Source organism: Hemitrygon akajei, chromosome 1 (assembly GCF_048418815.1).
Source record: "Hemitrygon akajei chromosome 1, sHemAka1.3, whole genome shotgun sequence".
NCBI lineage: Eukaryota > Metazoa > Chordata > Chondrichthyes > Myliobatiformes > Dasyatidae > Hemitrygon > Hemitrygon akajei.
The window spans coordinates 144472317-144485893 of NC_133124.1; the positions used below are offsets into that span (position 1 = coordinate 144472317).

The 13577-nt window shown below is 42.8% G+C and overlaps 1 protein-coding gene across 1 annotated transcript in view; it reads right to left on the bottom strand.

Moving 5' to 3' along the window:
• Window positions 1-12620, bottom strand: part of LOC140724067 (uncharacterized) — a 102483-nt gene extending 89863 nt beyond the window's left edge. The window contains exons 1-4 of the mRNA XM_073038830.1: window positions 12506-12620; window positions 8811-8972; window positions 7938-8047; window positions 2195-2285 (exon numbers count right to left, since the gene is read on the bottom strand). Of these exons, the coding sequence (XP_072894931.1) occupies window positions 2195-2285; window positions 7938-8047; window positions 8811-8972; window positions 12506-12620 (478 nt within the window). The remainder of the gene's footprint in view (window positions 1-2194; window positions 2286-7937; window positions 8048-8810; window positions 8973-12505) is intronic.
• Window positions 12621-13577: the final 957 nt, after the last annotated feature.

The window sequence follows — 13577 nt, forward strand, 5'->3', positions numbered from 1 at the left end:
TTAGGTAATGGTCTAAGCATTCAGCATTAAGATTCCTGCTGGCTCTGGATTCTCCCACATGTGGAAGCATACTCTCTACATTCCCTCTGTCAAGACTCATCAGCATCTTCTAATCCAGACATTTTTCATCTTATAAAGCTTGGTTGATGCAAGTCTAGCATACCCAATCTTTCAAGGGTGTCAATGGTTACAGGAAGAGGGCAGAAAATGGAGTTGAGAGGGAAAATAAATCAAACATGATTGAATAGCGGAGCAGACTCAATGGGCTGAATGGTCTAATTCTGTCCCAATGTCATATGGTCTTATGGTCTAGATATCACCCTAGTAGCTTTCTCTGAATCTGTGGAATTCATTGCCACAGATGGCTGTGGAGGCTAGGTCATTGGGTACATTTAAAGCAGAGGTTGATAGGTTCTTGATTAGCCAGTGAGTCAAAGGCTACAGAGAGATGGCAGAAGAATGAGGTTGAGAGGGATAATAAATTCAGCTATGATGAAAGAGTGGAACAGACTTGATGGGCCAAGTGGGTCTAATTCTGCTCCTATATCTTCTGATCTTTAATACTGCCAAGCTAGGAATAACAGTGTAAAACTGTTGCCAGTAAACTTCAGAGATTGTTCAAATCCAGTGGGTTAATTCTCTTTATTTCTGTTATCCCTTTATTTTAAATTGTTTGAACATTTATGCTAAAGATTCGTTGCATAACGATTGTTTCAGATAAAATCTGTAACATAGATGCAGTTTGAGCACTGAAGAATCATTTGTCTAATAAATATTAGAGAATATAAAAGTTGCTATTAGATAAATGCTGGTCCAGAAAGAACTACAGTCTACAAATCTGTGTATTCAAATGAATCAAAGGCAGTGGAAGGAGACAGACCAATTGTTTTTTTCTTGCCATGCAGGCAAAGTAATGGAGGCTGCCATTTTGTAAAACTGTTCTGCATCCTCCATTTTGTGAAGTGGTTTTGCTTTGTTGAATGAGTTGAATGAGTGTTTTAAAGAAGAGTGTGGTAAACTATGTATACCTGTCTGGACACGCCCCTCTGCTGACTGCTCCTGTGGCTCCTCCCACAGACCCCGGTATAAAGGCGATTGGAGGCACTGCTCCTCCCTCACTCTCCGAGATGCTGTGCTCCATTTTGCTGCTAATAAAAGCCTATCGTTCCCCTCCCATCTCCAAGAGTTATTGATGGTGCATCAAAGAGACAATGATACTCAAAGTAATCTACTGGACTAGAGATAATTTCTAAATAAGAAGTTATTTATGAGGTGTTCTTTGGTGTGATATAACTTGCAGGTTTGTGAATGGTGGTGTCTGTGTCTGCCCTGAGTGATTTGAGCTGGTTACTGCTTTGGTAATTGATTTAGAACAAAGAGGCATAAATTACCAGTTATCACTGTGGAAGCGGGTGACATAGGTCAGTCAACTGACTTCGAGACGAGATTGAAATTGACTATTTGAACTGAAAGAACTATTCAAAAGTACAGAGCTTGGAATGTAACACAGTGACAACTTTCCAGAGATCAAACTTCGCTGACATGGAGGAACCACATTAGACTACTTTTCTGGGTGTTACCTTTTTGATTCTTTGTTTGTTCATGTAGGGTCAGGGAAACTTAGTAGATGTGCACTCAAGTATTCGGTTGCGTAAATTCATGTGTTTGTTAGTTGAAACAATAAAGGTACTTGTCAGTAAATACAGATTACCTCTATGAGTGACTGATCATTATTACTAAGGAGTAATCCTGGTAACTCTACGGTCTTGAATTTGTTTTAAATCAGTTTATAAATTATTGGTTACTCAAACAAATTACATTTTATGTAACTTAATTGAAAATGTAAATACAAATCAGAAAGTCAAATCAAAAACTATGTTGTACCTACTTGTAACAGAACAGGGAGGATTTGCAACAGTGGAATTAGTATAGACATAATGGGGTAGAAATTTACCTGGTGTGATTGAAGTTTTCGTTATTCATCGAACTATACCATGTGACTGTTATGTATGAGGTTGGGCAATTGTTTAACATGTTCAACATGTTCAGCAACATATGCCCCTTGACAATTGTGGAACTCTAGAATCCAAAATACAGGCACGTGAGTCCTCAGTATTCAGCTGAGGCTCAGCCTGTTTGCGCAAATCAACTTTTAAATTTCACATTGACTGAGCAGATGAATGAGTCAGCTTACCTGAAGGCTGGGGTATCAAGATGTTCAGCATGAAGTACTGTTTTCGGTTCGCTCTGTCCTTGACAAGAAACTGGTCCAAAGCTGTATACGCCTGCAAGAAACATAAAAACATAGAAAACCTACAGCACAATACAGGCCCTTCGACCCACGATGCTGTGCTGAAGATTTGGAAAAAAAAATTCCTATATTCACTGTGAACTCCAGAATTGAATTAAAGTCCTTCTGTGCTTTGCAGTATCTAAAAATAATGGCATAGGATGGACTACAAATCCATGGATAGTCTATTCATATCTTGTCTAGGAAGACATCTATCTGTGCACTGAGACACTATGAACATTAGCTGACCACTCTAAATGTATACATCTATCCATAAGGCCATTAGAGACCACAGGCAGGCCAATATCTTGTGTAGCATTAATTTGCCTTCCTTCCTCAGTAGCAAAACAAGTGATCAATGCTGCCATCCTAAATGGTGGTACCCTATGGCTACAACCTAACTTGAGGAAGAAACAGTGGTGATTCAGGAGGAATGAGAAATTTACCAGTAGTGAGGAGTGGTGGCATTGTGGTTACGGGGGGAAGAGCATGGATTCACTCATAGGGGAGGATTTTTGGGAATCATTGAAGGAGGAGGGATAGTGGGAAGTAGTTGTACAATTTTTATCATGAAGGTGGATGTTGCTTGACCTGGTGAGTCTATGTTGGCGATGTTGTAGTACCTCAGTCCAGTCACTCTCACTCACTGTAGCCCTGGAAATTATTTTCTCTCAAGCATCTATCTAGTTCCATCTTGGGAATTCCTGATTGTTCAGTATCAATGTCTTGGGGACAGAGTCTGTTTGGTAGCACGGTTGATTGAGTGACTGACAGACATGCCAGTCACTGGGAGTAAAGAGCAGAGAGTGTGGTGGTCTGCTGTCTTGTGGCGAGGAGTGGGTACTGAAGCAACCTGGAGCTGCAAAGGGCCTCAGCGAGTCATTCATGTAGCAGCATCGCAGTATCATTGCATTAGAACATAGAACAGAGTACTCTATGGCAATGGACAGGTCACTTGGCCCACAGTGTTGTTCCTGTCTTGATGCCAATTTATATTAAATATTCTCCTACTACACACTATCCATGTCCCTCCATTTGCCTCATATTCATGCGTCTGTCTAAAAGTCACTTAAACACCATCAAACTGCCTGTTTCCACTTCTGGCAACTCATTTCAGATATCTAATATTTTCTGAATTTAAAAAAAAACTTGCCCTCACAACACCCCCCCCCCACCTTAAAAACATGTGTTTGACTTTTCTACCCTGAAGAAAAGATCCTGACTGTCTACCCTGTCTATGTCTCTATCTGGTCTCCCCTCAGCCTCAGAGGAACAAACCAAGTCTGCCCAATCTTTCGTGAAAGCCCATACTCTCTAATCCATACCAGGCCTCATCTTGGTAAAACTCTTCTGACCCTTCCTATAATGGGGCAACCAAACTGCACACAATACTCCGAGTGTGGTCTGACTAAAGTTTTATATATCTGCAGCACACTTCCTTACTCTTATACCCACAACTACCACCAATGAAGGCAAGCATCTCATGTGGCTTCATTGCCCCCTCATCCACTTTCAGCGAACCATGGATCAGACCCCTCTGTATCTCAATGCAATTAAGGGGTCAACCATGTATGCTTTCTCCTATCATTTTACCTTCCTTGTGCAACACCTCACACTTGTCCAGATTTAACTCCATTTGCCACTTCTCTGCCCATTCATGTAACTGGTCTATATCCTGTTGTATTCTTTGATAGACCTTTACACTGTTCATAACTTTACCTATCTGGGTATCATTCACCAATTTACTAATCCATCCATCTATGATTTCATCCAACTCATTGATATATAATCACAAGCAGCAGAGGTCTGAGCACAGATCTTTGCAGAACACCACAGGTCACGAACCTCTAGCCAGAGTAACAACCTTCCACCCCAACTCTGTCTTCTAAGGGCAAGCCTGTTCCAAATTCAAACTTGCAATCCCATCCGTCTCTATCTTTTGGATCCACCTAATATGAGGGAACCTTAGTAGAGTCCCTATAGATAATGCCCTCTGGCTTATCCTTATCAAGCTCCTTTCTCATCTCCTCAATCTACTCAATCATTTATAAAGTATGACCTGCAAATTGTCATGCTGATTGTCCCCAAGCAAGTTACGCTTTTCCAAATTTGTATAAATCCTATCCCTCAGTATCTTCTATAATAGCTTCTCTACCAAAGCTCTATCCAATACCTTCTTGACCAAAGACTCTCCAGTCCTCCAGGGTCTTGCCTGTTGTTAGTAAGAACACAAACCTCTTTATAAAAGCCTCCGCAATCTCCTTGCTTCTTTCAGTATTCTGGGATATATGCCATCAGGTCCTTTGGATGTATTCACCTTAATGCTTTTCAGAAGCCCTGGCACTACCACCTCCTCAATTTCAAACAGTTTCAGCACATTATCATGTCCCACACTGCCATCGCTATCTGCCAAATCCTTCTCCTAGAGCAGGGGTTCCCAACCTGAACACCACAGACCCCTTGATTAATGGTAGGGGAATCTTGGCATAAAAATGTTTGGAACCCCTGTCCTAGATGAATACTGACACAAAATATTCACTTGATACCTCTGCCACTTGTTCTGGCTCAGAGCACAAATTCCCACCTTTATTCCTGAATGGATCTATTATCTCCTTAATTGTTCCATTTTTCTTAATAAAAGTATAAAATACTTTGGAATTGCCAAGAATTTTTTATGGTCCCTTTTGGCCTTCCTAATCACCTGCTTAAGTGATTAAGAGGGCCACTGTCATCATATTCTTCAAGGGCCCAGTCCGATTTTAGCTTCCTAAACCTCAAGCATGCTTTCTTTTCCTTTTTGACCAAATTTAGGGCCTTTCAGGTCATCCAAGATTCTGTTACCTTACCATCCTTGTTTTTACTCCTTACTCCGTGCTGATTGTGAACTCTGATCAGACGGTCCCTTATATCAGATGTAGACTTGTCCAACAGCACCTGCTTCAATCCAAAAACCCTTAGCCCTTGCCTTGTCCTGTCATAATTTTCCCTTTCCCAAGTTAGTACCTTCCCGCGAGATCCAATTTTATCTTTACTCATTACTATCTTAAGATATAATGAATTGTAGTCACTGTTCCTAATTGTTCACCCAATCAGGTCTGTCACCTGGCCTGGTTTATTTCCCAAAGTCACATTCAATATAATTTCTCCTCCAACAGGACTCTCCGCATGCTGCTTCAAGAATCCGTCAAGAATGCACTGAAGAAATACCATCCTATTTAAGCTTCTTATATTGAGGAAGTTCCAATCAGTACTGGGGAAGTTAAAGTCCCCTATAATGACAAACCTGTTGTTTCTACACCTTTCTATAATCTGTCTACAATCTATTTCTCCACATCCTAGTGGCTATCGGGGGCCTATATATAATCCCATCAGTGTAATTTCACCTTTCTTATTTGGAGTTCCACCCAAACTAGTAATCTATGTGGATGAGCCCTCTATGTGTCCTCTGGTTCCTGCTTAGATTTATCAGGTCTGTCACCTGGCCTGCTTCATTTCCCAAAATCACGTTCAATATATTTTTATATAAATGTATGCCCTTTATCACAAGTGCAACCTCCCCACCTATATAACCATATAACAATTACAGCACGGAAACAGGCCATCTTGGCCCTTCTATGCTGTTTTATGCCACTCTTTTACTCTCATTTCTATCACATTTAAAACACCAGATCTGAGGAATATTGAGCTGCCAGTCCTGTCCCTCAATGAACCTGTATTGGTAAGAACATCATAATTCCAGGCTCTGTTTATCCTCCTTATCCATTATACTCATAGATTTACAATAAACTTATATCAGTCCATCAATCCCACCACATTTATTAGCCTATCCATTGCTGTTCTTCCTTTCAAATTTACTTATACCATCTTTCTTGCCCTCAATCCTAACACCTGTTGCCCTACTGTTGTGGTTTCCATCCCATCTGGCACCAACAATCCTTCCACGGTCAATATCAGTTTGATCACGTTTATACTTGCTCCTGTCTACATCACTGGTACCTAGATGGATCACAACCTCCGGCTGTTCACCCTCCACACTCAGAATGTCCTCTACATCGTTGGCCCTGTCCCTGCATCTGCTCATTTGCAGATCCACTGGAGAAGTTGGGGCAGCGAGTGCAGTGGAGGCTGGAGGCCCAGCCAGTCATGGCGTTGCAGGACTATCTGTGTGTGTGAGTGGCTGGGCGGGTAGATGAGAGGGAGGAAATGTGAGTGGCTGGGCGGGTAGATGAGAGGGAGGAAATGTGAGTGGTTGGGTGGGTAGATGAGAGGGAGGAAATGTGAGTGGCTGGGTGGGTAGATGAGAGGGAGGAAATGTGAGTGGCTGGGTGGGTAGATGAGAGGGAGGAAATGTGAGTGGCTGGGCGGGTAGATGAGAGGGAGGAAATGTGAGTGGCTGGGTGGGTAGATGAGAGGGAGGAAATGTGAGTGGCTGGGTGGGTAGATGAGAGGGAGGAAATGTGAGTGGCTGGGCGGGTAGATGAGAGGGAGAAAATGTGAGTGGCTGGGCGGGTAGATGAGAGGGAGGAAATGTGAGTGGCTGGGCGGGTAGATGAGAGGGAGGAAATGTGAGTGGCTGGGCGGGTAGATGAGAGGGAGGAAATGTGAGTGGCTGGGCGGGTAGATGAGAGGGAGGAAATGTGAGTGGCTGGGCGGGTAGATGAGAGGGAGGAAATGTGAGTGGCTGGGCGGGTAGATGAGAGGGAGGAAATGTGAGTGGCTGGGCGGGTAGATGAGAGGGAGGAAATGTGAGTGGCTGGGCGGGTAGATGAGAGGGAGGAAATGTGAGTGGCTGGGCGGGTAGATGAGAGGGAGGAAATGTGAGTGGCTGGGCGGGTAGATGAGAGGGAGGAAATGTGAGTGGCTGGGCGGGTAGATGAGAGGGAGGAAATGTGAATGGCTGGGTAGGTAGATGAGAGGGAGGAAATGTGAGTGGCTGGGTGGGTAGATGAGAGGGAGGAAATGTGAGTGGCTGGGCGGGTGGATGAGAGGGAGGAAATGTGAATGGCTGGGCGGGTAGATGAGAGGGAGGAAATGTGAGTGGCTGGGCGGGTAGATGAGAGGGAGGAAATGTTCTCTTGTACTGCCTTTGTTATTCTGATGAACATGGTGGCCATGCTCTGTTGATGGCAGAATGTGGAGGAATGCTGTTTCGTTTGGCTGAATTCATGAATGGTTGAATGATAATTAAACTTGAATTTGATTTGATTAGAACAATTGCGGGGTGCTCCCAGGACATCCATTGGTGGATCGGTTGTGATTGCAAACTAAATATTTCGCTGTATGTTTCCGTATACAGTACACATTATAAAGAAATTAATCTGAATCACCAGGGAGGCAACACACCATCCTAGAGTTTTGATTGTGACTGCAGAAATGCCTATCAATGCTCCTTACTATCAAGATCCCTATTGCAGTCACTCTGACTTCACCCTTGCCTTCTCTGCCTCAGAGCTGCCACAGTGCCACTGACCTGGCTACTGCAGCTGGCCTCTGAGGGGTCATCCCTCCCAACAGTGTCCAAAGGTGTGTATCTGTTACTGAGGTGAATGGCCACAGAGGAACTCTGTATTGTGTGCCTACTCCCCTTACTTACATTGGATTGCAATTTTTTACAAGTAAATTTAAACAGGTATTTCAAATTACTCACAAGCTGAGGCATGTTAGCAGCCATCAGAGTTAAACAGAGCTGTCCTGTGTTGTCATATATTCCTGCGTCTGCTTGAAACTGCAGCAGCAGTCGAGCTGACTCAGTTCGATCTGAAAGGAAATGCAGAACAATTTAGTGATTAGAAGCATGTTATGTGGAAACAGAAAAGATCACAATATCTGATGAAGAGTCTCAGCTCAAAATATCACCTCTTTATTTCTCTCCATAGGTGCTGCCTAGCCTGCTGAGTTCCTCCAGCATTTTGTGCATTGCTCTGTATTCCCAGGATTTGCAGAATCTCTTGTATTCATTATTTCACTACAGGTTTTTAACAACTGGATTTTATTGGATCTTAATGAGAACCTTCGGATAATAGGCATCTGAACCAAATTTGGGATTAAATTGAAGGGTGTGACATTTAAAAGGATCCACATTTAAAAACATGGAACTGACTCTTTAGTCTTTGCCTCCATCACTAAGGAGCTGTGGTTCTGACCAACCCCCAAATAAGGAAGGGGCAAATTAGCTAGTCAGGGAAAGAGTGATGCGCATCAAGGAAGTGATGTGGGAGGAAAATGGACCTGTGTAAGATAGCACTGGTAGCATGCAACCCACAGAAAGTGAAGGCTATGAAACTCAAACCTTTTTGTCTGTTCTCTGTGCTGATTGTGTTTTTAGTTGTATCAGATCTGCAGTAACACATTTCATTCTCCTTTACACTTGTGTACTGAAGAAAGATAATAAACAATCTTGAATCTTGAATTAATATGATTGGTATATCCTTGGGGCCAGCAGAAGCTAGGGCATGTTCAGCATTGAGAAGCATGCATAACATACAAAAGGTAGCAAGCCAATAGAAACGGTGCTCCTTACCAAGCTCAGTTGCCAGTTGTAGAGGTGTACGCTGTTTGTAGTCTCTAGCGTTTATGTCGGCATCATGTTTCAGCAGACAGTTCAAGGAACTAGCAGCATCATATTTTGCAGCATAGTGGACTGGTGTCTGCATCATTCCAGATGTCTTTGCTTCAATATCCGCTTTAAAAAGAGTGATGAAAATCATATGAAAGTTGTTCCAAGACAAAACACACTACATTTACACAATAATTAACTCTGTGCAGTGGAGCTGTGCACGATTAAAATAATTTAAAAATAGTTAACGATTGACTTCAAAGTCAAAGTATAGTTATTATCAAGGTACATATACTTCCTTAAAATTCACTTTTTTGCAGGCATTTACAAGAAAATATAGAAATGCAATAAAATATATGAAAAATTTTACATAAACAAGAACTGACAAACAACCAATATGCAAAAAAAGATAAGTCATGCAAATAAAAAAATACTGAAAACATGAGTTGTGGAGTCCTTGAAAGTGAGCCTGTTGGTTGTGGAATCAGCTCAAGAGTTCAGGTGAGTGAGGTTACCCATGCTGGTTCAGGAGCCTGATGATTGTAGAGTAATAACTGGTCCGAAACCAGGTAGTGTGGGACTTAAAGGATCCTGTACCTCCTACCCAATGGTAGTAGTAAGAAGAGAGCATGGCCCGGATGGTGAGAGTCTTTGATGATGAATGATACTTTCTTGCGGCCGAACTCCATGTAAATGTGCTCTGTGTTGGACTGGGCTGTATCTACCACCTTCAGGAGACTTTTCTGTTCTTTGGCATTGCTGTTTCCACATTGGGTCATGATGTAACCAGAAAGAACACTCTCCAATGTGCATCTATTAAAATTTGTCAAAGTTTGCCAAATCTACAGAAACTTCTCAGAAAGTAGAGGTTTTGTGGAAACCAATTGGTTGCAGATAGACCATTCATAAGGTGTACTGCTCAACTCATTGTTTGCTAGGCATGGATGATCAAGGCAATGATAAGATGGCCTACAGAGAGGAGGTGGAAGGGTTCGAGGCCTGGTGCCAGGCAAATAACCTCTGTGTCAATGTCAATAAGACAAATGAGATTGCTACAGACTTCAGAAGAGCTCGCACCACTCACATCTCTCTTTACATGGGCAGCACAGCCGTGGAAACTGGGAGTGCACATCTCACACAATCTATCATGGACCCAGAAAACATTCTGCACCATAGGAAATCTCACCAATGTCTTTGTTTTCTGAGGAGGCCAAAGAGAACTGGACTATGCATGTCCTTACTCATTCATTCTATGATGTTCAGTGACAACATCCTAACAAGCTGCACCACTGTATGCTATGGAAGCTGCACTGCAGCAGACAGGAGGCACTATTGCCACCATATACTACCCTGAAATTCTTTTTATGCAGGCATTCATAGTTGAACAAATGCTTAGATGTTCCAGGAACACTGGCATATTAGGAATCCCTTCTTTTTATAGAGATGTATAAATGTAGCCACTTTTTGAGGAGAAACTCTAGTCAGACAATGGGAAATGATACTGAAAGATGTCTTCCCTTTCACACTGAGCAGCAGGATCCATCTAAACTGCCCAAAATCCTCAGAGTGACATTTTCTCTGACTAGTAATGCCACCCTTCGCCCTTTAATCCCTCCCACTCTTGTTCAAAACACCAGAACCACGCATCATTGAACTGCCAGTCCAGCCTCTCCTGCAACCAAGTATCACTAGTGGCTCTGATGTCATAATTCCATGTGCTGATGCATGCCAAAGCTCATCTGCCTTTCCTACAATACTTCTTGCATTGAAATATATGCAGCTCAGAACATTAGCCCCAACATGCTCAACCTTTTAATTCCTGACCTTGTGTGTAGGCTTAACAAGATCTTCCTCCACAATCACTCCACTATCTGTTCTGGTGCTTTGGTTCCCATCCCCCCTGTAACTCTAGTTTAACCCCCACCCCCCATGCAAAACTAGCAAACCTTCTTGCTAGGATATTAGTCCCCCTCCAGTTCAGGTGCAGACTGTCCCTTCTGTACAGGTCCTACCTTTCTTGGAAGACAGCCCGATGGTCCAAAAATCTGAAGCCCTCCCTCCTGCGCCATCTCCTTGGCCATGTGTTAAACTGTATGATCTTCCTATTTCTGGCCTCACTAGCACATGACACTGGTAGCAGTCCTTAGATTACAACCCTGGAGGTCCTGTCTTTTAACTTAGCACCTAACTCTCTGAACTCATTTTGCAGGACCTCATCACACAGCCTACCCATATCATGGCTTCTGGCTGCTCACCCTCCTACTTAAAAGCGCTGTGGACTCAGTCTGAGATGACCCAGACCCTGACACCCAGGAGGGAATAAACCAATTGGAAATCTCTTCTCATCCATAGAACCTCCTTACTGTTCATCTATCACCACAGATCACCTCTTTTCCTCCCTTCTCTTCTGAGTCACAGAGCCAGACTCAGTGCTTTACCCTCATGTCTCCTCCAACAGTATCCAATGTGGTATACTTATTATTGATGGGAATGGCTACAGGAGTGTCCATATGTTGTGGTGAGTGAAGATGCACAAGCCTCATAGTTGTAGGGTAATAACTGTTCCTGGGGGAGCTGGTTTGTGTGATGGACAAAGCTGTGTTCACAGCTCTCTGCAATTTCTTGGAGTCTTGGGCAGATAAGTTGCTTGTGATGCAGCTGGATGAGATGCTCTCTGTGCCAGTGTTTGTTTGCCTGTTTCTAATTACTCCTGAACTGAGGGGGAAGGTGAGGTAACCACTTTAATAGGTCTGGAGTCATGTACAAGTCAGACGATGTAATGATGCCTAATCTGCACATTAGTCAACCAGATGAGTGTTAATGTCAGTCCAGCAGGCTCACGGTAATGTTGACCTGTAGGATTTAATCTCTGGATCAGTGATCCAAAATCTTAGTCTAATAGTGAGGCACTACTCTCCCATACCCCTCATGGGTACTAAACTAGTCTGTACTATGTGTTCATCCTACAGGTCATCCTTAATGAATGCAGTGGACAGCAAAATTCATTTTTGGGTATGACCCCATCCAGGTTTTCTCAGTTAGAGAAGGCATCACAAAATAGTAACTGTGTTGAAACCAGGTGACACCACTGAATAACTACTGAAACACTTGGGTCAGTGTGTGCACGTGTTAATTTTGGTGTCAATGACAGGCCAAAGAAATTACTTTCCTCCTCTTTCATTAACCTTGTACAGAAATGTTGTCATATTATTACCATTCCTTCAGGTACTCACTGGAATTCAGAAGAATGAAGGGACCTCATTAAAACCTATCAAATGTTGAAAGGAGTTGATAAAATGAACATAGAGAGGATGTTTCTTATGTGGGAAAGTCTAAGACCAGAGGACACAGCCTCAGAATAGAGGGCATCCTTTTACAACAGAGATGAGGAGGAATTTCTTTAGCTAGAGGGTGGTGAATCTGTGGAATTTGTTGCCACAGGTGGCTATGGAGGCCAAGTATTTATGTATATTTAAAGCAGAGGATGATAGATTCTTGAATGGTCAGGGCATGAAGTGATAGGGGAAGAAGGCAAGAGATTGGGGCTGAGAGGAAAAATGAATCAGCCATGATGAAATGGCGGAGCAGACACAATGGGCCAAATGGCCCAATTCTACTCCATATTTTATGGTCTTATGGTTCTATAGTATTAGTCTTACCATTACAGTCCAGTAGAAAGTCCACCATTTCAGGATAGTCAGCTGCTGCAGCCACATGGAGTGGGGTCACACCATAGTTATCTGGCTTGTTAACATCAGCATGCCTCTCAATCATAAACCGGGCAACATCAGGGTGCCATCTTAGTGCAGCCTGTCGACACAGAGATGAAATGTGGTTAGGCTACACAGCGAATGCCTGCATCTTTTAGAGTTCGTAGAGTCTTCTTAAGAATTTCTCCAAAGCTCTTTTTGGAATCCAAAATGATTTTACAATGCTGATGGTGTGACAAAGAGGACCTGCTGAATTTACCTCTCATTGAGTTAATCTGAAATGTCTACATTATTTGCAGGAATAAACTTTATGGCCACTATGTATCATGCATACTATTGAGTGAACAGCTGATGTAATATATCTAACTGAGGTCTATAAATGGTTTATGTATTTAATAATATTTCTTTACATTCATGGTCCTAATTAAGGGTCTCAGCCCGAAGTATCAACTGTTTATTCCTCTCCATAGATGTTGCCTGCCCAGCTGAGTTCCTTCAGCATTTTGCATGTATTTCGTTATATTGTTTGTCACTACACTGAATTGTTTAAAAGATCTGTATGGAGCATGAATAAAAATGATAGACATACACAAAATTCCCCACCCCTCCTCTATTACCCAGTCTGACTTTTTACTTCTTCTCAACTGCCTATCTCTTCCCCCGGGTCCCCTCCTCCTTCCATTTCTCCTATTGTCCTCTCTCCTCTCCTACCAAATTCTTTCTTCTGCAGCCCTTGACCTTTCCCACCCACCTGGCTTCACCTATCACCTTCTAGCTAGCCTCTTTCCTCTCCCATCCACCTTTTTATTCTGCTATTTTTCTCAGTCCTGAAGAAGGGTATGGGCTTGAAATGTTGATTGTTCACTCTTTTCCATAGATGCTGCCTGACTTGCTGAGTTTCTCCAGCATTTTGTGTGTGTTGCAAAGGATGGAGGACACCAGTAATTCAGTAACAATATGAATGATGGAGCCACACACTGCCTGCTTTCACAGGCTCAACCCATTCCACACACCACCAACT